At 41.2% G+C, this 27,751-nt stretch overlaps 1 protein-coding gene across 4 annotated transcripts in view; it reads right to left on the minus strand.

Moving 5' to 3' along the window:
* Positions 1 to 5,151: 5,151 nt before the first annotated feature.
* The window catches only part of SLC66A2 (solute carrier family 66 member 2), a 52,482-nt gene continuing 29,882 nt past the window's right edge, over positions 5,152 to 27,751 (minus strand). For 3 of the 4 annotated variants that reach the window (XM_081919495.1, XM_081919493.1, XM_081919494.1), the window contains 2 exons: positions 20,699 to 20,915; positions 5,152 to 5,476 (listed from right to left, as the gene is read on the minus strand). In XM_081919495.1, the coding sequence (XP_081775621.1) occupies positions 5,269 to 5,476; positions 20,699 to 20,915 (425 nt within the window). In that variant the 3' untranslated portion in view covers positions 5,152 to 5,268. The remainder of the gene's footprint in view (positions 5,477 to 20,698; positions 20,916 to 27,751) is intronic. The other variant, XM_081919496.1, reaches the window with a different exon arrangement.

Here is a 27,751-nt window from a genome sequence, read left to right on the forward strand (position 1 = left end):
AGAGTACTAAGTGATCAGCAGCCTACACAGAGTCTGGCAGTATAGGCAAAAGGGAACAGTGTCACTGCACCTGGTGTTAAACTCAATGTTAATAGTAAGTCCCAGCCCCACCCTCCATTTTGGGCACTCCGGTGGCTCATCTGGTCCCTGAGAAAGGCCTGTCTGAAGGGTGCCCCCCCCAAAAAATGATTGACATTTCTATTAGCGCCCCTCAGCCTCTCCTATACAGAGCAAATAGACACCAATGGGAGCCTTCTCTCAACCCTATTTGATTGCCACGCTGAACAATTTTTTTGTGGGAGGGAGAAAGAAGGTGGAAACGGCAATTCCAGCCCCCTTTACCCCTGAATTCAGCCTCCAACCTTAACATCTTTCCCCATTCCAGTCCCAACTGTTCCTTGTCGCTTTTCTTAATTTGCAAACATGAAACCCCTTCTTGAAATTCATTTAGGCTACAATTAATGGCTCAGATCATTATGTTTTCCTTGCTTTTAGACATTGAGGGAGTAACTTCCCACTTTCCTTTGTTCTGGTAATGTTGGGCATCGTGTTTTCCTGCTTCCACAAGGCTCTCACTGTTGCAGGAATTTAATAAAATACTTATTTTTTGCTGCATAATAGCAGCAGCTGCCGCTTTAATCCACACAGTACTACGCCAAAGGGAGCCTTTGATAATAGCAAGTGGCACAAAACAGCACTGTCTCCATTCCATTCAGTGCTCTTGATAAAAGAAATGTCATTTCCCTGTTTTATATCCAAAAAAATGTTGGCCGAATTAAAAGCTATACACTTGTTTGTTGAATGTAGAGGGAAAATAAACAGCAAGCCACCTCGCTTTTCAAGATATTGTGCTGAGCCACTTGGCTTCTCAGACTGCAAACTTTTTTGGAGAGCATACCATAGGATGCAGGTTTGGCCCGCACTTCAGACCCTAGGATCAAGTAAATTTGCCAGGGGCTATAAAGGGATTCTAGTGTTCTGGGCTGCAAAGAAAGATTAAACAGATTAAACCAGGCTTAGAACTACTGGAGATATGCCCCGTGCAGTGTCGCAGAAGCTGTTTGCCTTGTTTTTATTGAGCTGTATTTTCACACATTTGTTCTGAGAAGCTGGTGGAGATTTTGTAAGAAATAAAATTAAAACATTTTCTGTCTTTCCCTGCAGAACTGACTGGTGGAAATAATTTGACAACTATTTCTTTTCCATGTGCCCCAGTCTCAAGAAAGTTACTTATACCTAATACTCATTGATTACATCTGGCCCCATTACTTTTTCTGGATCAAAATGGTTATGTACTGTTGAACATAGTTATAAAGTATGGGCTGTATCCAACTAACTTCTATACAGAGTAGAGCCACTGACATTAATTGACCCAAGTTAGCAATGACCATTGATTTCAATGGTACTACTCTTAGCAGAAGTTGAATACAACCCTATATTTAATTGTACGAATGTGTAACCCTGTTTACTCCATAAACTTAATTGCAAAATAATTTGCTGCAGCTGATATGCGAGAACTTAAGGAATAAACATAAGACCTGGTAAACCATATCCATCTAATACACTCGCCAAGAGAGGGGATCAGTGCCTAGTATGAGCCTGTGTGAATAATGTATTGGATTTTCAATCTTGGGGGAAAGCCTTGGTCAGCTACGTTCCACTAGATAGCTGAAGCACTAGACAAGACACTCCACTTCATCAGCATAATGTACACCAAAAAGGGCTATACAAATGATAAAATAATAATTCTGATCTGTTATTTTAGGAAACCAATTTATGGTGTCTGGCGCTCATTCACACCCCATCAATTTATAGGATGGTGAGACAAACTGATTTCTACTGACATGCTGAACCCCCGCCAAAAGGCACTTCTCTATCTTACATTTGAAAGGAACAACAAATTCTGTGCACAACTGATTGGTTTATTTTTAAAAATTGCAACTGATAAATCAACATTAGTGCCATTGAGATATTCCATACATTCAGCAGAAAGATGGATTTAAGATTTACTTAATCTCTGAACCCTGATGCGATCGTGGTTACACAGATTTCTTTACCTGTAAAAAGAACTGCATTTTTTTAAAGCCAGTGATTCATTGACCACTGAGGTGCCCTTTAGATGGTCTCCTGAATATGTGGGATCTGTTTGTATGCAAGCAGTTAGTTGACCTGTGGCTGGGAAAATGTTTCAATGATCCAACCATGGAGCAAGAGTGACGGGGTCTTTTCTGCAGAACTTGCACTGGGTCATTTAAACATTCTCCCAGGTACATAGAAGCTGATCACAGACTAGCATTCCTACACACCTGGGAGAATGTCTAAAAGACACCTGAGATAGCTGTGGTCCCACTAGAATTGTTGTTAACTGGCATGCCTGAAAACAGCCCTTGTGCCTTTCCCTAAATACCTTGAAATCTGGGATTCATGGGTTCCCCAGCTCCTGTTTAGATGCCACAGATGAATGTAGCATTTTTAGACACAACTCTATTGGCTTTTCTTCTGGCATTGGCAATCCTGGCAGGAAGGAAATTGTTTGGATATTGACAAGAAATGGTTATCAGTTTAACAGATCTAACTGTGAATCTGTGCACAGCGTCCTGGGAAATATTACCAATTTTACCATCAATAATACTTGTTAAACAAAGAGGCATGGGGGATATGCACAGACTAAGCTAACACACACTAGCTGAGTCTTAAGCCCCTTTTCAAAGAACAATTGGGCGGAGGGAAGGACTGCCCCATACAAAAATAAAGCACAGCGTTGCAAGTTACTGTTATTAAATCCTGTTGTACAAGTAGAAATACAATCCTCATTACAGCAGCATACAAGGGAAATAGAACTGTGGTGGAAATTTATAATTTAAAAGACAAATGCCCAGAAGTTCTAACACAGCCAGAACATTTGTGAAAAGGAGAGCAATTAAACATTCATATTCTGCCATGCCACATAACATCAGCTAGGTAAGGTCACTTCAGGCATTAGGGAACAAGCATGGTAACCAATCAATAGCACAAAGTCTGAGGTCAACCATAGCGCTTCACACTAAGCTCTCAATAAAACAGTTTTCCTGAGGTTCTGTTTATATGCCAGCCAGGGAGGGAAAGATCCATACAGCTACTGCAGGGTGGTAGTAGCCTCTCCTCTTTCTTCTTTTAAAAAAACAGTCTTGATCTCCAGGACAATTTGCTCCTCAGACATGGAGTGTCTAATTGGTTAGAAGAGGAAGTCCAGCCAGTTTTGAGGTTGTTCCGTACTCAACAGACGAAGAAATTAGAAGCAAATGTGCAAGTACAGAAGGCAAATAATTCCTTTCCTTTCCTTTTTTTTAAAAAAAAAACCTGATAACAATTATGAAACTTTTCTGCCTTTTCAGTACAGAGAAGATTTGGCACAGCCAAATGTATTAAACGAGGAAGATGTCCAGCTAAAAACAGCTTTCGTAGATCAGACGTGCAAGTGCATCAAGTTCATCCATTTTTTGAAAACGTTTTAGTGGAGGAAAGCAACCACTTTAACACGTGTCTATTGCCGACCCAAAATATCATCCACGTAGCAGTTTCATCTAGCATTGGAGAATATATGTTTCTGGACAACCATGGCTTGCGGAGAGGAGAAAACAGTTCCTGAAGCACAGCATGACTGCATATTCCTTACCGGGTCAAAGCAGGTTCCTCCTGGCAAAGAGGAGTGGTTTGAAAAGTGGAACAGTTCAAGCTGTGCAGTTGCTGAATTCTAGATCAAGTCTTCAGTAAAGGAAGTATGCAAGTCTGAAACTGGCAAACATATTTTAGGTACAGATTTTCCCCAATCTTCATCTACGTTGCATGTGGATAACACAAATTCCCACCTGTATTTCATATACTATCTCAATTACTGGCCATAGAACTTGCAAAAAGGAAGCAATCTTCATGATCTTAAAGGGCTAGAAATACTGTTAGGATTCTTCCTCCTCCTCAATATTTGGCTAATGCAAAGAAGACATTTGGCATTAAATAATACTAAGGAAAGTGTCAAGTTTCAGCTTTCTTTTTGAAAAAGAGGCCTGCTGCGTTATTCATCACTAGGCAATTGCTCTTCTTCCTCTGAGTGGCTCTTGCCTAGCCTGGTCTACCTTTCATTTATTGAAGCAGACCACACACCCAGGTAGTTTATTTTAGATTAAGATGCAGTTATATAGACAGTGCTCCCATTGTCAGTGCAGCTTAAGACTGTATGTTGGAAGGCATTTCACTGTGCCCATACTGGAAAGTCTCAGCTATGTAACACTGCTGGCTTCACCGCCAGACATATATGGGCACAGAGAGTTCAGATTAAGGCCTAGGCTACACATTTGGGTTCTTTCTGGCTTCCAAACGGCTACTGTCATAAATCCTTCATTGGGTCTTTTGGCAATGCCTCTACAGGGTTTCTCAACCTGCTCGGCATTTTTCCTCAGGTCTCTTATGACTGTAGCCACTTCAGAAAGAAGGCTGAGTTGTGTTAGACGCCTTCCTTCCCTTCTTTCTTCACAGCAACAAGTTGAATGCCAATTCATTATTTTTTTCATCTGGCCATAGCATCAACCACTCCACAACCACACCTCACACTTTGATCTATTAATTGGACACACTGGTCCAGCAGTGTGTGCTTAACACATTTAAACTGAATAAAATACATTTTCTTTACATCATTCATTTACCCCTTTCTTCCTAGCTGCAGCCTCCGTCACCATTTGGAAAAAAACATTTCTGCCGATAACTGCATTGCCTTCATGAGTCCTAACTGAAATATAACAGACATTCCAAAAGTATGACCCTTATACATTTTATATAAATAGGTAAAAGCTTCAGACAAAATACTCCGATTCTTGTGATTGAATTTTTTTTAAATAGCACTGAAAAACATCCAGCCCTTGAGTAGGTACACATACACACACTCACACAAGCACATATATACGAAGCGTGATGAGTGAATAAGACTTATAGATATGTCCGTATATATATATATATATATATATATATATATATATATATATATATATATATATATATATATATATATATATAAAGCACCCTCATGTGAGCCCCAAAAAGAAAAATCCATTCCAATGGATTTGGAACACAAGGAAAGCAAATAATTAAAAACAATGCCAGGCCTGATACCTGGCTAGGTTTCCATGTTTGACGCTTCTATTTGCAGCCCATCAGAAACACAGTATTTACAACTGAAAGTGAAGCTGCAAGGCTGGTTCCAAATATTTTGACTGATAGCTGCCTCCACTTTGTGCTTTAAAGTGCCTTCGTACTGGCTGGGTGTGTTGCGTGTGAAGCTGGCTTTTGTGGGTAGCAGCTGTAGAAGTAAACCTGCAACAGGATGGCCATATCCACAAAGACCTGTAGAAGTCCGCAGATAGAGAACTGGAAGGGAGCCTGGTTCACAAGGAAGTACATGGTCTTGAAGGTGTCACCACTGGTCCACATCAGCACCATCTTGACACTTAACAGGGAGAGAAAGGGAAAGCACTTTTAAGAAGAGGAAAAATGGAAAACTGAAACAAAGAATTATGACCGTAGCACAGCTACAGTAACTGTAACTGATTAAATATGAGTGACAGTTAGGATAAGCAAAGCACAATCATCAGCAGACTTTATTATCTTCTGCTATAATGCATGGCAAATGTAACATGAATGTGGATAGAGCTTTTGTCTACTCTTTTGCAGAGTAACCAGTCATAAGCCATATAGTTCATACTAAAAATCAAAAGAATGTCACAGTACATAAAATAGAGAAAGCAAAATGTCTCTTTCAAACACACACACACTTTTATTAATTTTTCAAATGCATAAACAGGTTCCTATATTAGAAGCCGTGATATTTAGCTTTTGAAACCAGTTATGACTAACCCAAGGTTATTGAGAATGAGCTGGTTTGGATCCTCATATTTTGGCTTAATGCATGAACTTTTTACCCACACAAGCAGCTCAAATCATAATTAATCTAGAAAGTATCCAATTAACCACAGTTTCCTGTTTGACCCAAAGCAGATAACTATGGTTACCATTTTCAAAAAAGCCAGACTCTTAACCCAACTTCAAACCACGGTTTTAAAGATTGTGTCTGGTTCCAAAACTGGCAAACACAGTTTCCTAGCTTGGGTGGAATGGAAAACTTTGGTTAAATAGAGCCTTCCTGGTTTAAGTGAGGCTTATGTGAAGAGAAAAGTCATCTTTCTACTTTTAGCAGCAAGATAGTCATAAAGGCTTGCTTTGGATGAGCATAAGATAGAATTTTAACTCGAGCTTTCCAGGTTCACTCCCCCTTCCATTTATTTATATTGGTTTATAGCTTATCCCAACTCACTAGACAATCAGATTATGCACACATACCAAGAAATAAGACAGTGTCTCCAAGTATATAAATAATTAAAAGGAGTACCTTAATCATCACTCATTACTTCGTATAAACTACCCTTGTGAGTCCTAAAGCACAATATTATTGAAACTTTTCTTTCTATTCAGGTATAATATTGAAGTGAAGGAAGTCAGAGATAGCTTTTATAATTTAAAAAAATAAATTTTCATTAACACACTCTCAGTAGTGAAAGTCAAAACCACTGCCAGTTTTTAAGTGCCTGTAACAGTCTTAATGCATTATAAATGGACATATTTTTAATGGAATTATAAGCAGGGCCCAGTAAAAGCTTTGGAGTTCATTGTTATAATAACCTAAAATATATTATGCAATGTGTATGAAATATAATTGAAAGCGATGAGCACTGCAGCTCTTATTTACAAGTAATCAGACGCAACCATGTGTGTGACAAAATAGGGAAAACGTCCAGCATTTCTCTAACCAGTGAGAGAGAAAATGGAAGCAAAGAGAAAAGTGAAATGAGACAAGTTTATACTCTAGTTGACAGCAGTCCAGAAAAAGAAGGGAAGATCCATGTTAGGGATACGGTTATTTGTTTATGGTTCAATACAAGTCATAAGTAAAATAAAATATGAGATGTGTAGAACAGTCCCCAACGTGGCAACTAAGAAATAAGCTCCACTGCATTCAATGGTATTTAATCTGTATTAAGAAGGCTCAGAATTACAGCCTAAACACAAGTCAACTTGTGTTTTGAAGAAAGCAAAACTATCACAGCTGTGCATACACTTCATACAAGCCCAGTTATAGAGATCACAAAATAAGCTTATGCAAGAGATAAATTAATGCTTTAAAATGATCAATCCTGAAGGAAGGGTCTTCATGCTACGAGAGTTGCAATCCTCTCACATGCTACTTAAGATGCCCTAAGATCTCAGTTTCCTGGGGATGGTGCCTGAAAACCCAAAAGCAAAACAGGAAGGACTTCATAGAAGAAGAGGCAACTTATCATAGGATCCGGAGCTACTGTCATTGGTGGTGACTGTTGCAAATGTAACTGCAGTCCGTTCTGCTCATGCTAGGACTAGCAGAAAACAAGCTACATGGTCACAAACAACATGGGGCATGCACTGGGAAACTGTTGAAAGCCCTGGATGCAGATACAGCTCTCTTGCATGAATCGATACCAAGGACAGCAATCAAAAGTGCAGCGGGGGGGGGGGTTGCTTTCTGCCTTAAGGAAGACTGCCATTGTACTTGCACAGAGCATTACTCAACATTTTAGTAACCCATAAGCTCCAACATTAAACCTTATGTATGCTTTGACGTTCTCATTAAAGTATTGAGACAACAGTGTTTATGGTAGCCTTTGATGCTGTATTGTGGGCAGTCTAAGAACAGGAATGATTCTACACAGCGTTTCAGTAATATTCACTATGCATCTTCAATCCCAACCCATGGGAAGCGCTGTGGAGGCAAGACAAAACTTAGAAATGGATACATGGACATCCTAAACTTCTTTTTAACCCTGAACAATAATAAACCTAGGCAATTTATAACACACACACACACACACACACACACACACCGTCTTATTTGACTGCTTTTTAAATGCTGCTTTAAAAAATATTGTGCACCCAACCCTACAGCCCTGAGTTTTTGCACATAAATACAAAAGAAAAACATTTTCAGATGTTTTAGTTAATGCCACGTATTTTTTCAATATGCCGCAGTCACTCATTTATCAATGCTTTGTATTTCAAGCCCACTTAAGAGGGAAGAAAAGATAAAGCAACACAGTTACAACCCCCTCCAGTTTAGTAAAAGTGTGTTTGGCCAGAGGGCCAGGGAGAAAAAAAGGGAAAGTGGCCCCCACTCCATGCCCACTCAGGAACTCATCTGGTACAATTAGTGACACTGGAAATTTCTGCTTCATGTGTGCCCCCATTTATGATATTATTGTCTCTTCACTGCACAAACTCAGCTTCCCTGATGAATAAGGGAATGACTTTTTTTTTTTGGCATATATCTAAGAAAACCAGGCTAGCTTTGCAGACACACCACTTTTTCCTATTCAGTCATTTCAGAATTTCATATGGGAGAAAGAGACTTTTGTAAGCTGAATAAAGCGTTGCCTTCTGTGAAGTCCAACAGCCGCTCAGAATTCTTTTTTTCTTTTTTTTAGGATGGGGTGGGGGGAGAAAGAAACCCCAGATAGGCAGGAAGCTAGAAGTAGCACACAATCTGCCTGGAAGCAAGAAAGAAGCCAAGTGCATGGACAGATAAGGAGGATTTCATTTCACAAAGGTTATTTCCCCCATTTTGAGCGGCTGTTCTATGGAACAATTTTCCTCTCCATTAGTAGAAGGGGGAAGAGATATGCAACAATGCAATCATTTAATGAAAGATACAAGAAGGCATTTTAACAAGCTGGGAATAAGCTAAGGAGACTTTGAAATCCCACCGACTTCAAAATAAAAGGTCCAGAATGTGTAGAACTCGAATTTTATTTACCAAGTGTCTAGCAACCATGTAATGTGCCGATCCATGTATATCAAACATGTAACAAGGCTGTGTTAACGGTAAAATTCCAGCAGGGGAGAATTTAGTCTGACCCAAATGCTGTTTTTACTAATACACTAACATTTCCATATTGGACTATAAAATAAAATATAGACCCAGGATTCTGAAGCTTCAAACAGACAGCAACAAACAAACAAAAAAACAAACAAGAAAACTTGTTGCAGAATTTGGCAATCTCAGAAGTATAAGATTTAAGACAGAAAATGAATGCTTCCACTATAGTACTGCATGGTCAACTCAAGGACAATCCCCAGCTCCTGGAGTTTGCCACCATGTTCAACTGGTCAATGGCCCTACAAAACCAACATTCACACTATACAGCTCTGCAAAATGCAAGTCCTGCTGCAGCCTCCAAATTTCCCGAAAAACAGAAAACAAGCAGTATATGCCAGAACCCACAAAGCTAATACAGTGGTACCTCAGGTTAAGAACTTGATTCGTTCTGGAGGTCCGTTCTTAACCTGAAACTGTTCTTAACCTGAAGCACCACTTTAGCTAATGAGGCCTCCCGCTGCCGCTGCTGTGCGATTTCTGTTCTCATCCTGAAGCAAAGCTCTTAACCCGAGGTACTATTTCTGGGTTAGTGGAGTCTGTAACCTGAAGCGTCTGTAACCTGAGGTACCACTGTACATTTACAGCTTCAACTCCGTTACTGTGTATTGCTCACAGGAGGCTCTCCTCGCAGAATTTAGTTTTTCCAACTGCAGAATTAAACACACTTTGTTGCAGATCTCCAGTGGGCTGCTCTTCTAAGTTACTGTGATTTGTCACTAAAGGACCCATCAGTTAGGGAAATGTTAACAGCTCCATGGCTGTCAGGAAAACAAAGCAGCAGGGCCAGGTGGAGATCAAGCATGTGGTGAACTGAGCCGCAACATGGCTGGTTAACTAGCAAGAGGTGCACGAGTAACATCGGGTCTTGCAACAACACATATGCCAGAGGGAGCGAAGGAAGCAGGAGCTGCTCTGAAAGAGATGTTATTGCCAGAGGCTCAAGCAACAAAAATAGCACTTCCCAGCGATGTAATGCACTCCAATGGTATCCAGTGACAACACACCTCCCCAGTACAAGCGCTTTTCTTATAGCTGAGCTCTTCAAAATTACTACTTTAAAGAACGGTATGCAAATGCAACAATCCAGTTATGCAACGCATAAAACTGCATTTACCATACACCGGCCTTTTTCCAGCAGTACAGGCATGTAATTTAAAATATATGACAGAATTGATATTTATGCGACTGCAATTTATTCTCAGAAAAAACCACCCAGCACCCCCCTCTCACTTTCTTAGTCAAGATACTACTTTGTGTGCACTGGCAAGGAGCACCCTGCTATCCATGGGAAAGATACATTTTATTTTATATTTTGCATACCATGTGCCACATTAAAAGTAGAAACTTCAGTCAGTCAGATTTCTACTGTATGTAGCAAGTGGCCATTACAAAATTAACATACACAAAAACAAACAAGACAGTCCAAGAGAAAGTTAAACATAGAAAATATTCAGAAATGCAAAAAGTCAAACGTTACACATTATTATAAAGTTCTGCAAGTCATCTAATATATTTTTTTTTAAATCTCCTTTGACAGCACTGCTTTGGGTCAAACCTAGTATGATTGATATTTACACCTGCAATGTTTAAAAAAGCATGCTCAAACCTAGTCATCTCCAGCTTTTTCTAGACCTAAGCAACACATCATGGATTCAGGGTTCATATTGAAATATTTAAGAAAAGGTTATTCTATAAGCTACCCCAGGCAATGCAGTCCATTGCCCTGCTACTCTTTCCTTGAGATTTTAATGTATATTTCCCTACATTCCACTTTGCACACTGTCAGGTTAGCACTTAACCTGAAACTCGGGAAGCACTTATGAAACAATCTTTGAATACAGAATTAACCCATTTTTGAGCTTCAAGCATTGAAGAGCCAGTTATGCAGACTGCCCAAATCGGACCACAGTGAAGCTCTTCTGTAATGTGGACTGCCAAGAAGGTGCATGTATCTTCATTGCTCTGGAAAAGCATCAAGTGTCTTTCAAAAATAGATGAAGATGTGTCCTAAACCATTTCTATTTAATCCCTTGTCTGTGTCTTTCTACTAACGAGAATGGGAAACCATTGCAGCTTCTCTCCTTTGCAGTGGTCTCTAAGTGTTCGGGTTCTGATCCTGAGCCAAAGCAGAAGTAGAAGCTAGAACCCCAGAAGACAGTGCTGGCTAAACTCTGAAACATTAAGATAGCAGCTGGATTTCAGTGCAATCCAGAAACACAAATTATTAAGGAGAAGCAGAGGTCAATCAAAATGAAGCAGTTCCAAAGTGGGTGCCATCAGATAGCATGGTTTAGAGGTAAAGCAGAAATCAAACACAAAAGTGTTCACGTTTCCAAGAGCAAAGTACAGTGGTACCTCGGGTTACAGACGCTTCAGGTTACAGACTCTGCTAACCCAGACATAGTACCTTGGGTAAAGAACTTTGCTTCAGGTTGAGAACAGAAATCACGCAGCGGCAGTGGGAGGCCCCATTAGCTAAAGTGGTACCTCAGGTTAAGAACAGTTTCAGGTTAAGAACGGACCTCCAGAACAAATTAAGTTCTTAGCCCGAGGTACCACTGTAATAGCAAAGGTCCAAGGCCCAGGGTCAATGAGGGTAGCAGGAAGTAGGAACAGGAAGTTGGGTGCACAGAGCCAACGACCAGCAACCGACAGTCTTCATTGGGGAGTTATGTAGACTGGTCACCCAGTCCCCACCGACATCTGTTAGCCCAGCCTTCAAGGTTGTCTGCTTCTAAGTAGGTCCTTTTCTCTTGAGAAGTCTAGTTCTTTTGGACTTGAGCTGTACACTCAGTTGAACAGTGGATGTCAGTGCCTGCATCTTCTGATGCCAGTATTCAACAGCCGAAAGAGCAGCAGCAGGTCAATTGGGAACGTCTTCCATGGGTCTTTCTGGGTTCTCTACTGCTGATGGGCCTGGCGACCCTTCTCCAGAGATGTTGGGGGTGTCTGGGGTAGCACTGGAGTCAGGAGATACCATAAGGTCTTCAGTCTTCATGTCACTGGGGTTTTCATCTGAGACGTCATCCTGGCTTAGGCCTGGATGACACTTAGCCAAATGAAAACTAGCACAGGGCATGGTTTATTGTTGAGGACACATTCTATGTTAGATGGAAGAAAACCTCTTTTACTGGAGACCATGTGAAACTCCCTATGGATTACCAATTCAGACATTTCCACAGTCTTCCCCCCCCCCCCAAGGCATAGAGGGCATCTTGTAACGTATGATGACTACATTCAGGAAAGCCAGACTTACACTCAACCAATTTGCCAAAGACTATTTTCATTTAAGCAACTTGGTAGCTCTTAAGTACATGTACCAAAGAGAAATCTTGCAAGTGGGGCTTTTTGTGACTCTGTGCTGCGAGAGAAACTGAATCTGCATACAGCTACTAAAATGGCAAAGGAGTTATTCTGGATCAAGTTTGTGAACACAGACAAATGGTCTTGCTTCAGCTACATGCTTGCTGCCAGGATAATGGCAAATTGTTTCTTAAATCCAAGCCACAGAATTAGATTTCTAAAATATACATGACTTTCCAGCACTTCTCTCTCTCTCTCTCTCTCTCTCTCTCTCTCTCTCTCTCTCTCTCTCTCTGGGTAAAGACCTCAGGTGGGTCATTACTACACTGTGGTACATCTCACTGTGCAAAATGTTTGTTTTACTAGTCTCAGTTATAAGACTCCCAGTAGAAATCTCACCATTATTAGTGTCATCTATCTGGTCTGACTGCTTATGCTAGCTTGCATCTGCCCTGAGCAAGTATTTTTACTGTCAATTCTTTGAACTTTCACTTAACCATTACTTACACTTTTCTGCTTGCTACTTGAAATGCATTATGAAAGACTGGGTCTAGAGGCTTTTGTCTTTCCATCAGCTGCCACCACTTTGTGGAGAACCACCAGCTCTAGCCCCTATTATGTAGAGGAATCCTACTGTTAACTAGGGACAGGGAGGAATTTGGTTTGCATATCTCTGGGTGCTTAGCAATTTCTAGTTGCTAGGTGTTTAATATCTGTAGGTACAATATCCCGTTTTCTATTTATACACTCTGTTAAGATCCCTGCCTCATACAATTTAAATAAAACCTCTTAAATCATCAATGCAGCATTTTAATTCCAACTTGTTTCTTCAACCGCCTTTTACTACACATAGTAGCAGAGTACAGACATGAGTCAAACAGAACTGGAAAATATGCCAAGTTTATTAAAGATAATATAAAATAATAATAAATGGTTTGCTTGCAGATTGGTTATTTAATAGTATGTGGTATAATAGCTGTTAAAAATAAGTTGCTGTTGTTTTAAATCTGCTACTGTTACTTGGGCTTCGACTAGATGAGCCTTGTGGTTCCTCCCAACTCTAAACTTCTATGATTCTTTGACTCTTGAGACTGCTGCTGTCCACCTGACAGACATACATCAGTTTTCCTCTGAAGTCTTCTTTCTGCTGAAGGACTTAACCACAAAGGTCTTAACAGGTGTCTTCCTGTGGCCAGCTACTGACTAGTCAGAAGTTAAGCTGGAGAACTGACTCCGGGGTTTCGCTTTCCTGGGTGGCTTCCCTAAGCTTCTGCCATCAGGGATTCTGAGCTCACTTTCTGCATCTTTAGTCTTTTCAGTATCTTCACCCTCTGAGCAACCAACTGCAGCTTTCATGACTGACAGACCAAACAATATTTTGACCACCCTTATACTGCCTCCAGCCAGAACCAATTTTACCAATCATCAGGTCCTTCCTGGAATTCTGACTCCTCACTCGTGTACACCTAAGGACAAATTCTGAACAGAATAGCCACTAAAGGGCCAATCACAATTTAACCCTTGTCAATTCTCTTGACCCACAGAAAAGCTAGAATTTGCTATTAACTGCCACAACAGAAAATCTTGCATGTTGACAATACACCTATTTGCAAAATGTTCCAGCCTAAGTCGTTTCTCAGCAGACTACCACATGTACATTGGCCTGGTTTGCATGTTAAAACTAAGCTGAATTATGGCTAAGCATGAACAAGTCTATATGTGGGTACAAAAAAAACATGTCTGGTTTGCTCCTGCTACTATCATGCCACTATCATATGCCAGCCACAGCCCTGCTGTGGATTGCTTTAGTGTTACACAAGAACCCACGTTCAAGGTTTGTCTCACTACAGACAAAACTTAAGCTGTAGCCAAAGATTGCTCTTTGCTTACTGCCCATGGTCTGTCTGGGAGACAAAAACCACAAGCTTGGATATGGACAAATCATGGCTTAGTTCTGGTTAGTGCTTCATCAGGAAGGAGCAAAGCAGCTGCAATTTTTGCAGTAAGTACGCACAAGCTCAATTTGTTCATGCTTAACCAAGGATTATCACTTAGTGTGAACTAGGCCTTAGTATCTTTTCTGGCTTCAGTCAGAAGTGAACTGTCAGTTTTACCCTACACAATTGATCCTTTACACCACAAGGTACATTGACATTTTCGCTCACGGTGCAACCATTTCTTCACATATGCAAATACTGCCCAGAAAATAGAAGCAAAGAGGGTCAAGAATGATAAAGTTTCCTCTCTAAAATTCTAGAGTGCTTTCACCGATCAAGTCAGTACACAAATTTTAAAATGCTACATGTCTCTTCCTCAATGTAATGAATCCCTAACTATATATATGCCATGAACATCAGTGCAAGTGTTATTCATTGGACAATTAAGATGCCCAGAATCTTAAAAGGCTCTTGCAGCCTGTAAGTAAACTATGCACATGATTGCATTCTTAGTATGGCTTTATTGCAGAAAGTCTATGACATGTGCCATCATAAATTTATTTATTTATTTTATTTACTTGCTTGATTTATTTATCTCCCAGCTTTCTCCCAATGCAGGGCCCCAAGGTGGCTCACAACATGAATTAAAAAGAGACAGCAAGGAAGCTAGTTAAAGGAAAATGCAAGCCATGAAATCAAAGAAGCTGTTGGGAACTTAATGGCAATCAAAATTCCAGATTGGTAATAATAATGCAATCCATGCCCCAAGCTTCCAAACAGTGTGCTTTTATTAATGGGGACATTTTAAAAAGAACTGGCAGCTTATGACAATTTCACATCAGATTGCACCCTAAAAATATGGAATTCCTGAATGAGCAGGTAATCGTCCCTCTTTAAAGGCTGACGGGATGCAAAAGTTGGTCAACCATTAGGAGTTCTAAATTTGAAACTCATTCCGGCATGCCGATGTGCACAACCTCAGGAAGGAATTTCTTATGTCACTTTGCAGCAATCTCTCTGGCATTACAGCAACACTGACAATCTCAAGAGGAAGCAGTATGTCCAGCCCTCGTCTATCACAAAAACCAGTTGACCGGAATTGGGAAGGAAGAGCTCTGGCAGTTATTTTTAGAACACTGGCATGAAGCAGAAACCATATCCCTGAGTGAGTGCATAACATAATATCAGTGGTTTGTTACAGCATACTTTTTTTTGGGGGGGGGGCGTTATGCAGCCCTTCAGTAAGAACATATGATAGAAGTTTCGCAGCAGAGAAAGATGATCCAGAGTGAAATCTGTGTCCCGCTCATGAAAGAACTACATCAACTTGGAATGTGTTTACCATTGATGGACTTGCCTCAGAGTGGGTGGGAATTAAGGTCAAATTCATCTACCAATCACAGAGAAGCAGAAGTCAGCAAGAACCTACCCACGTCAACATCTCTCTGGGTGCTTAAACACTGGCATCAAGTAGCACATGTGCGGCACGCAGATTCTAAGGATTCCAGGGTATTTTCTCATTTGCGGTGGGTTTCCTTGGTGTTGCTAGATTCACATTAGATTTCCTTGGTGTTGCTAAATTCACATTAGCAGCTCACCCCACAGGGTTATATTCCAGAAGCAGCCTTATTCCAAGGATAGTGCATAAAGCAGACGTACAGCCAACAGCTGCTTCATGAACACAGATGGCTTCTAGATCTTCTCTCTGGGTGTGAGCGTACACACATATATATTACCCTGTTGTTATGATCAGAACAATATATTGTGAATTTTGATCTCATGCAACCAGTTCTCCCAAGCAGATACATGCTGAATCTAATGGATACCCCAGTGCTCTCTTTTTTTGGAGGGGGGGGGTATCTGGTAGCAGAGTCAGCAATCTTGCCCATGGAATAGCACAAGACATGAAGCCATCAACACAATTGCACCCAAGTTCCCATTTCCAATGCTGTGAAGCTTCCTGGTACGTCAGAGAGCTCCAAACAATGACACAGGCACAAGACCTGTCATGAAGACAGCACTGTGTGACTGTGCCACAGCCCCCTGGCAAACCGTGGGGTGCTGCAAGGCGCTGCACTGCATCCAATGCTATTTAACATCTATATGCAGTCACTTAAGTTATATCTCCCTATGACTGCAGGAGAGCAACGTCATTTGGAAACAGGAGCCCTGAAAATGGATGAGTTGGGCACCCTAAACTCCAGGCCATGGTGCACATAAACAAGCGCGGGTTATTTACCTTTTTATTCATAGAGACAATTGAGAACACCAAGTGCAATAGCGCTCTATTTATTTCTAATATGAATTCTACAAACAATTTAATGAGAGATTATTATTGCTTTGGGGAACAATTCTTGCAGGCTGAGGGTCACAGCAGAACCCACTATTATTAAATATAAATTTATTTAATCCTTCTTCTTGCAATCCCCTCAAGAAGATATGAATTTATAGTGGTAATAAAATATTTAAACCCCAAGTTCAATTTAGCTGGTACCATGCCAATGATTCATATCTTTGTCTTATTATATTCTCTCCACGGTCTGTCCATGCTATTTAAATATTAGGAGGTTTTCAATTACAGTAGAATATGAAGTCTCTCTCTCTCTCTCTCTCTCTCTCTTGTAAATATAAATATATATTAAAGTTTTCCTATTATAACTTTAATACTCCCCATAGCCTAAATCAATGGTCTTAAAATACAAGTGTTCCACACGAGAGCTAGTGAAAATATCCTTAGTTAATTTTTGTGTCTTAATCACACCCTTCAGCAAGAGAAAGCTTTGGTACATTTAACACCAGGGACATATAAAACTCCATAAATGGTGTTCTCCTCTACTGTTTATCTCTTCTCCCATGGCCATCATCAGACATAAGGAGCTTCCCACAATGCACTCGAATTCATCAATCTCCTTGTAGTGCTAAATCCCGCTTAATGTTACCAACAAGGTAATAAGCTGCAAGCAGTAATTTGTTTAGAGACTGTAATGTGTGCTGACTGACACCAAAATTGTTCAACATGACTGAAGGGTAGAGGAACAACAGGGCCACTTTTAAGAGTTTCTTTGCGTTGCCATGGGGTGGTGAAACTCCAAAGGACCAGTCCCTGAAGCTGCTGCTGCTGCTGCTGCTGCCTGGCTGGCTGGCTGGCTGGCTGGCTGAAGAGCTAGAGGACCAGCAAGTGAAAGCACAGCCTGGATCGTTTATCCAAGCAGCACCAGCTCCAGCTTCTTGGTTCTGGTCTGGCCTTCCCACACACAGAGGAACAATCACAGGGAGATGTCCCCTGGAGCCACAATTGCACCTGGATGGAGCATGCAGGAACATATACAAGCTCTCTTACAAGTGCACTGTTCCAAAGCATCACATGAAACTGTGGGGAAAGGGAAGCTCAAACTCTGTGAAGTTGCACAGCAACCTCTCCTTCCTCCCTTCTCCCACACTGCCCAGTCTTTCATCTGGTGAGACCATCTAACAACTAGTGAAATTGCAGCTACTGAGAAAATGCAAGAGCAGGGCCAGACCTGGCCTCTGAGGAGAACTGGAGAGGGGTGGTGAAGATGTTGCGGAGGGGGGGAAGGGGTTGGCAAGCCCTGCCTCATTACACATACCACCCCCCCTCAAATTGGTGGGCATTCTGCAAGTGTATGTGGTCAAACAAATAAATATAAGCAATAATATTTATTTTCTTACGTTTATATCTCACCTTTCTCCCAATCATGGAACTCTAATAGGGAGGTGGTATCAAAAAACCAAAGATATTCTAATGAAAAAAACTGGGAAATGAGTCACTGTCTAGAGCAGGAATGACCAACATGCTATCGTACAAATGTTACAGGAGTACAATTCCCATCATCCTTGAGCACTGGCCATGCTGGCTGGTGCTGATGGAAGTTGTAGAGTCCAACATCTGGAGGACAGCACATTAGCTACCATGCTCTTCAAATTTCACACAGCAAGCACCATTTCCTGCTAACATTGAATAAAGTCAAACCATTGACCTCTCTAGTCAAATATTATCTGTTCTGGCTGACAGTGTCTCTCCAATTCTCAGGCAGAGGGCTTTACCATCACCCGCTACCCTTTTGTAACTGAAAATGTTGAGGATTGAACATAGGACCTTCTGCAGGCAAAGCCATTGCTCTTCCACTGAACTACAAAGTAACACCATCTCCTTCCAAAAAATAGAAAACAAAAAAGGGGTTCCTGCTTACTGCATTCACCACTCCTTTGAACATAAACAGCTACTTGAAAGAAACCATCCTAACTCTGAAAACTGTTCATATTTCAAAATTGTTCTCCTGTTTCATGCTGATGTAACAAAACGAAATAAAAAAGCAACAAAAGACAAAAGCAGACAGTTTCAGCCACCAAATTTCCCTGCATGTGCTGCCAACAACCATTAAAAAACCTCTCAGACCCATGAGTCATCGGCTTCTGCTGGTGCACCTCATTCATAACTGCAATCCATTCATCAACACCAATGTGGCATTTAGTGATTAAATGAGGCTGGTTCTTTGCAATTCTTCTTTGAAAGAACATTCCTGAAGTGATTAAAAAAGAAAGAAAAGGCCCTCGCCTTGCATTAACCTTTGTAGAGCTCAAATCTTAATCAGCTTTTTTAAAAGACAAAGCAAAACAAAACAAAAACTACCGGACAAATGGCCATAAGAGAGTTGCCCAAAGTGTAAATAAGAAGTGGATCTCCAGAGTTTCGGAAAATAGTCTACATGGCCACGAGTGAGCTGATTAGCACACGCACAAAACAAAGCAACTTTGGAAGATAGAGTAAAATGGTTAGGCAAGGATGGGGAACCTATTGCAGTCCATATGCTGTTGAACTCCAGCTCCCAGCATCTCTGACCACTGGCCATGCTGGCTGGGGCTGATGGGAAGCCCAACAACATCTTGGAGGGCCACAGATTTCCCATCTCTGCAGCAGAGTAAAAAACTGAAGAGCTGGCAAAGAGTATGGTAAAGAGTAATGGCTAAGGCATCAGGTGAGGATATGATGGTTATGAAGGAAGAGTGAGGAACGGTTAAAGGGGGTGTGGTAGAAGTTAAAGATGAAGAAGACTTGGTAAGAAAAGGAAGTTTTAGAGGTAGATACCCAATTTCGGACACCAATGCCATTTTATGAACTATCATCTTTCCTTTTCTCAGACATCACATTCTTGTGATATGTTAACATCCGGGAACTCTGAAATGCTGCATTTATTTCCTAGTTCTTTTAATCAGATGATGTCAAAGAAATTAAACATAATCTAACCACCAGTGATAAATTGAATCCTCTCTTAGAAAACAATTAACTTCCATTAAAATACTCATTTATAACAAGAAATGACTGGAGACTTACTGAAGTCCTGAGATGAATAGAAATTAAGCAATTCTTTACTTGATAGATGTTACTAATGTGCTATTCTGGGAGCTCTAGTACTTGGACGTCAAGATTAGAATGGTCATTAATAGAATTATAACTTCTCTGCCTAAATTCTCTGCTCTGCAACACACACTACACCCAAAATGAGCTCCAGAGTCTTATTAAATAGCAACTGCAATGCAGATCTAAGTGGGGGCGGGGGAATTGGTTTATAAGTGATGCAGGCTTTCCTTAGCATATATTCCAAAAGTATATTAAATTACTGGAAGATACTCCATCTGAGCTCACTTGGCAAGCTTCTCAGGCCTACAGTACAAGTATCAGTGGCCAGGACAATTACTATTCCTCATACACTTCACACATTTTAAACTTTGGGCTTATTTCCCTTCCTGTCCTTCTCATGAATTTCAGAGAAACTCCAGAAGCTGTAGAGAAGAAAACAGCTAGGTGGACTGGACTCTGGTGCACTCAGATTTTCAAATGTGTGTGTTTGCATGGGTACATAGACACACTTGAAACCCCAGGGTGGTGGTGGGGTTAAAACTGCTTGGGAAAACAAGCTGGAAATGGCTAACAAGAGAAAAGCTACACATATCCTGTGCCTCCACTTTGCTTCTCCTTATCAACCCTCCCCTCCTGGAAGCAGCTTTTTTCCTTTTCTGAAGGGGCCATCAAATGCAAGTTTGATTGCAATGTTGAATCTGGACACTGATGGACTCACAGATTTTCAAATGGATGTCCTGCATGTGAAACCCCAGGGTGGAGAGAAGGGTGATGGTATAGGTAAATTACCATAACCCAGTGGCCCTTTTAAAAAAGGAAAAGGCTGCTTCAGAGAAAGGGGGCAATAAGAGAAAGAAAAGTGGAGGCAGAAAAGTTCTGCAGCCCTTTTCCCTGTTTGCCATTTCCAGCTTGAAATTACCCTTCCAAGCAGCTTTCCCCCCTCGCCTCCCCAGAGAGTTGTTGTGTTATTTTCCTGTTTTAATCAAAGTAGTTCTGGGAAGGCTGCCGAAGCAATGAGAAATAATTACGTGTGTGAACAGAGCCAGAAACGTGACTGAAGTATTTTAAGAGACATGCATACCATCTTACCTCATTCCTTCTGTTGACCTATTCTGATAGTTACGATAGAGCTGAGGGATGCCCAGCATGGCTTCAGTGAACACGGCAAGGAAGCCCAGAGTTTCAACAAAGATAGTTGAGTCAAGAGAAAGGTAAGTGATGTATCCTGTGACTCCAGTGAAAGCCAGAACACATTGCACATAATCTGTAAACTTGTTCCAGTGCCAGAAATAGTTCAAGTCAAAATCTGAAAGACAATGTTCATATTTATAAATAATAAACAAAAGCTCAAAAATAACCAATTCAATCAATAGTCTTTGGACATAAGGGGGTGGGGAAGTAATATTAGAATACTCAAGCAATGTAAAGAAACCAGCACAAACACTAAACTGGGAGATAAACTTGAGAATTTGACACACACACTAACAAAAAATCATTAGTAACGAGCAGTGATAAGAAGGGTGAAGGCGGTAAAAACCAAGCATGTGGTGATGGATAAAACTTAGAATATGTTCATGGTACACTGCAGGGCAGCAGAATGAGGGATATTTAGATGACACAGGGTTCAGACACATGCTGCTATGATTTGCCACTAACCATGAGAAGGTTGCATCTGTATACATGAGAGAACAGAAAAGGGTGATCATAGTGCCAAAACACACTTTGTGTTATTTGTGAAAAGTATTTCAGCCCAATTCCAGAATCTACCTAGAATGCAGCCCTCCAGGCCTCTCTACCTTGCCCTGGGACCCCTCCCTTCTATTTCCAGGCCACATCCATGAATGGTCCTGCTCCATGCCCCCTTCAAGTGTTTTTGTCTGTTTTTGTATGGCGATAATAATGCTTGCTTGCTTGCTTGCTTGCTTGCTTGCTTGCTTGCTTGCTTGCTTGCTTGCTTGCTTATTTACTGACTTGCTCACTTGTATGGATGGGTGGGTGGAGAGGTGTAAGTATAGAAATCTCTGATTTTTGCATACCTGGAATGTAACCTACTGCATCCCATGCTACAGCCAGTCCCCCCCCCCCCCAGCTCCATCTACCACTGGTATACAGACCTGGAAGGAAAAGTTCTGGAGGAAAAGTTACCCATCCCTGATTTAAGAAAAACAACAAGAGATTGAAACAAAAGCCATGCTGATAAAGCACTGAGATATTACCACAGAGTACCACGATCATGCCACAGAACGAATGGCCACCAACAGAGAAGTCTGAGAATCTCACACATACATTGTCTCACTTACAAATTCCCTTTTCAGTCAGTATGGTTTATCTGGTCTTAGAGCTTGTTTAGAATATCTCCAGAGCCACGGTTTGGGGCATTGTACAAACGACCTTTGCAAAGAGATGCATGCACTCCCAATGATGGTACAGCTCACAAGCATATGTCCCCTTTCAAGGTACAGCTCATACAACTCTCTTTATCAGGAATGGGGAACCTGTGGCCCTCCAGGTGTTTTTGGACTCCAGCTCTCATCACTCCCACCCCAAATACCCAACGGTCAGAAATGATTCTCCTATCCCTGCTGTATGGGGAAATATGAGCAAGTTTTACATTTGCATGCTACTAAGACATGGAAAGCGGATGCTAATCATTCCCTCATTTTCTTTGGTCCAGAATTGTATCTAAAGTTAGTGCACACTGATGGGCTTGTGCACATGTTACACTGGAATGAGAGGGAGATATTACTGGGTGCTTTACTGGAGAGAAATCAGTTATCAAAGTTATGCTAAAAGCAGTCAAATGCATTCTTAAGGGTGCAATTAAACAGATGTATTTTTTAAAAAATGCAAGTCTATTTTGGTGCATAATAATTTTTTTGCTCCGTTTCGGATATCACCAGCCCTTTCTTCCAAGAAGAAGTAAATAATGTCATGTTGCTTTCCAGAATTTCCTTCACCACTCCCTAATGTTGCTAATCTTTCCTCAGATAACTAAACTAGTATTTTAAATCATCACAAACAATAGGGTTTGAATATTCTGCAAAGCTGTTCTAAATAAGTCACGTTACATGGCAAAATAATTACTTCTAAATGCCTTGGGGAAATATAAATAAAATGATATAGCAAATGACACACCTGTGAAACATTGCTTCCAAAATTCACCCAATACCTTTGTGGCTTTAAAATATATTTTAAATGACTGCATCAGTCTAGATTTGGGATGATTGTTTAGCAGCAGTTTATTTAACCCTTCCGTTCTACATCTATGATGGCTAACAACTTTTTAATGATATAGATATAGAAAATGTAGACAAAGACCATAAATTGCACTGTTACAACTTTTAACACATAACTTGATTGTTCTCCAAACATTTAATTTCACTAATTTTGATGGATAGTATTTTAAGAGTGTTGAAGCATACTATAAAAATAAACAAGAACAAAAAGATCTTGTCTTCTATAGAAACCAGGTTAAAAGCAGCAGTTGTGTACACACTACCAAAAAGAACAACCCAAAGCGGGTCTGAATGTACACTATCTCCTAAGAAGAACAGACAAACAAGAGGAAATAAAAGACAACAGGACAATACTGAAAGGAGTATTTGCTCGGAACATTAAAAATGGAAGGAGTTTCTTCTTCCTCCCTCCAAGTTCTACACAGATGAGCATTAACTTTCAGAGGGTAGCTATAATGAAACTCCCTACCCTATTACAGTCCAGTTACCAGCTGGCTATCTGCTCTAACAATATTTCAGAAAGCAGTGTGCCAGATTCCATGTGCTTGTAACAGAAAAGCAGGCTTGAGGGGTCTGGTGAGTACTAGTTTAATTGTTGCCAAGTGGTCTGTGATAGCAGGGCTCATCAAACACGGAGGCAAGCCATGCACTTCGGCTTCCAAAAAGGGAAGCTGCGCTAACGAAAGAAGCAAGGGAGGCAATCCGCTTTACATTTTTAAAAAGGAATAAAAGGCAGAGTGGCACTGAAATCCTATCCCATGGGTTAGTGCTTGTGATCAATAGTTTAAAAGCCGATTAAAACTTCACTCCTTCTACACAATGGGGAGCTTGAGCAAAAGCCTCCGCCATATATTAGCCAATGTGTGGAGGGAGCAGCAGAATCATGTTGGCCAGCTCTACTCCTAATCTACACGCTGCAACATCTCCTGGCATCTGCAGGTTGAGAAGAAGATTGGCGAGGGAGCCCTCAAAGCTCAAAGCCTGTACACTTATGGGGGGGCAGCAGGGCCAGCACCTGGTACTCTTGAGCAGGTGCCAGGGCCATAGCACCTGTCAAAGCCTACTTCTATGCCTGCTCTTGGCCCTCCTAACCCTGAACAGCCATATCTAAGCTCTGTTTTAACTCCCAGCAATACCTGCAGCTTTGCATTATTCTGGGACACTGTGAGAAACCAACAACTCTTGCTTGGAGTAGGGCTGGGCGATATCTGTTTTTCAACATTGTGATATATCACCAACTAAACATAACGATTATACCGATATATCGCAATGTCTGAAATAAGGATGGAACTATGTAAAACAGGCTTCCTCAACCTCAGCTCCCCAGATGTTTTTGGCCTACAACTCCCATGATCCCTAGCTAGCAGGACCAGTGGTCAGGGATGATGGGAATTGTAGTCTCAAAAAAATCTGGAGGGCCGAGGTTGAGGAAGAGGTTGAGGAAGATGTAGAGGCATTGGCTGGCTTCACAGCTTTTCCTGCACTGTGATTTTTGCATAGTGTGTGTGCACGCGCGCGCACACACACACACACAAATCATGAGTTATGCTATATCACCAGGTAAATAATTGTGAAACCAATATCATAATATGGACTTCAAACCAGTTTTGGACAATATATTGATATATTGCTCAACCCTAGCTTGGAGCACTGCCATTCCAGCCAAACAAGGCTGCTAGGACCATTGACAGGGAAAGCCACTGCCCTAGACCCCCTCAAGCCCAAAGTCAGCCCCAAATGGGGGTGAGGACAAGAGCACGGGACAAGCACATCCAATGGGTAAAGTGAAAAAGCGCAAGCTTGCTTCCTCGTTATTCACAGCTTCTAAGCACCATGAAGTTTGCCCAACCTCATCGTCTGAGCTATACATCGGCACCAGTCCACTTGGCAGCCTCCCTTGGCTGTGTTTCATTGGAAAAGTGTCAAGAGATTCAGTCACAAATCTTCTACATACCTTGACGTTTGGCTTGTCTTCCTCTATCAATAAATAGGCAATTGCCAGGCCTAAATTAATGTATATTGAATACCAAACATCCTCTCTGAGGTTAGTCATAATACCATTAACTTTTCCTGCTTCAGTCTTCCTCAGTTACCCCACTCCTGCCTCTATGGGCCACTTCTACTCCAACACCTTGTGATGTGAAGTAGAGTCTATGGGCTAATTCACAATATGAGCTGGCAAGAGCTGCTTTCCCTGGCCACACTATACATTGTAATATAGGTGTGGTGAATTAATAATCTAAATCATAGTATTTTTTCTCCACTGATAGGAAAAGGAACACCTGATTTCTCCCCCCCCCCAACACACACACAAAACAACAACAACAACCCATATTGGTAAAATGGTTTGATGTTACTGAAAGTTTGATATAATTCACCAGCGAGCTGGCCTTTCAAAAGTGCAATGAAAAAGGCAAAAGAGACTTTGCACCAATTTTAGTTGCTAAGAGCATGCAAGCTCTTGAGCTTTAGGCACTTCAACCGAAAACCACACGCACACACCAAAACACAGAGCTTTATAACATGAGAAAGCTGCAAACTGCTCTGTCTGTTCCATCCAGGGTCACATCTCCAATACAGCAAGAAGAGGGGGGGTAGGGGGGAGTGGTGCAAAATGACCTGGCAACAAGCCCTCCCAAGAACCACACACAGACGGAAGTGAAGTCAAGATGACACTGGTTTGCAGTGAAGTTAAATAAGCCCCCCCAATGTGTATTCATGATGTTTTTTGCACAGCCACGTGCACAGAATTGCCACAGCACTCTTTCCTTCTTGCAAAAAGCAGCAACTGAAAGCACACGTATTGGCCTGGTTCATATGCCACGTTAAACTAAACGTGGTGCTGCAAGCTACTGAAATCGTGGGTATTCCTCCCCACTCCTGCAGCTGGTCTGGCTCAACCTTACGTCTAATCCTGGACTCATGGTTTGCTCCCCACAAATAAAGCATGAGTGGTATGACAAGAATAAATCTTGGTTACAAGCTCAGGCCTTGACTGCATAGAAGGAAACCATCAACCTAGATTTAGACATCACACGAAACCAGGCTATGGGTTAGTTCCTGACAGTGTGGAAGCATGAGTGGCAGAGGAGCAGAGTGCCCAGGGCCCAGGAGAGGGAGGTGCAACGGGTACATTGTACCCTTGCACAGGGTCTAAAAGGGGGCCCGATAGCAAAAAATTCCCTGGGACCTGAGAAAATGTTTGCATATACAGTGGTACCTCGGGTTACATATGCTTCAGGTTACAGACTCTGCTAACCCAGAAATATTACCTCAGGTTAAGAACTTTGCTTCAGGATGAGAACAGAAATCGTGCAGCAGCAGCGCAGCAGCAGCAGGAGGCCCCATTAGCTAAAGTGGTGCTTCAGGTTAAGAACAGTTTCAGGTTAAGAACGGACCTCCGGAACGAATTAAGTACTTAACCCGAGGTACCACTGTAGTGTGAAGACTAGCATTTACATTTTGTGCAATCCTACATTAAATGCCATGACACGTCGTCCAGCCCGCCCCCCGCTTTCTCTTCTGCCAAGTGCCCCACTTCTTTCAGCCAATCAAGAGAGGCAATACTAAAGTTCCAGCGAAAGATTTGAGAAGGCGGGCTTGCCTAGCCTCTCATGCGGGTGACGTGCTCCACCTACTGAAGGGACTGCCATCTGCTGGCGAAGCAGAGCGTGTGTCAGTCAGCACTGACATCAGCCCGCCTTCAAGGAAAGGAGGGCAAAGCAACTCATTGCCCCTAGTATCATGAACAGATGAAGAGCAGACTACATCTGGCAGAATTATTTTTTCCAAACAACTCTCCTAAGAATCAGGAGATAGTTGATATTTGCACTGATTCAAATTATATTTGTAAAGGTCTTGATAAAAGCAAAAACAAAAAACCCCACTCTACCAAAAGAAAACCCCACCAAAGATATTTATACTTACTGGATTATTCTTCATCTCTGTGTATTTTGATTTGTACATTTTCTGACAAAAAGTGTTGTTAAATTGGAATTATTGGTTAACTTGAGAAACAGTGTTGCGCAACTCAAGTTATTTTGGCCAACTTGCAACAAGCTGCAAAGTTTGAAGGGAGCTCTTGCAGCATTGTTGTTGTTTTGGTCAAGTGAGCACAGCTAGGTGCTGCAATTTTTACTTATATTTAAATTTTTGTTTACAAATAAAGCTGAGACTGACAGAAAGAATGGTGAAGCCCGGAGAACAGTTTTACAGTTGAACAAAGGGAGATCAGATTCAGGTAGGTAGCCGTGTTGGTCTGATGCAATCGAAATAAAAAAATAAAAAAATAAAATTGTCCAGTAGCAACTTAGGGACCAACTAAGTTTGTTCTGGGTATAAGCTTTCGCGTGCATGCACACTTCTTCAGATACACACGAAGAAGTGTGCATGTACACGAAAACTTATACCCAGAACATACTTAGTTGGTCTCTAAGGTGCTACTGGACAATTTTTTAAATTTTTTTATTAAAGGGAGATCAGTTATAGCATGTAATATTTTACTACAGAGGAAGGCGGCAACTTTAGTCACATCCCAGCCAAGTCCCCCTTAATTTTGTCTCGTATAAATAAACTGGAAACAGTGGGCAAAACAACTCTCAGAATTTTCCACTCCTGTTTAGGAGCAAATCATTAGGTAGGTAGTTGGCTCCTCTAAAAATCAAAGTATTAAATGTATTTGAATTTACATAGGAAATCCCTCACAACACTCCACATCTGCATTTTTGCATTTTTGCCTTAAGGTCTTAGATGCTAGTTTTGTGTGAGCTTTATGTCATAGTTCATAAAAATTATGATCCATAATATTATGTAGTGTTGAAAAATGTAGTGGTATAATGAATAATATCACTTACTTTCAAAATAGCATCACTTTATCAGTGTGATTTAACCCTTAAATGAATAAGTG

The sequence above is a fragment of the Podarcis melisellensis genome, assembly GCF_964234715.1.
Source record: "Podarcis melisellensis genome assembly, chromosome: 7".
Lineage (NCBI taxonomy): Eukaryota > Metazoa > Chordata > Lepidosauria > Squamata > Lacertidae > Podarcis > Podarcis melisellensis.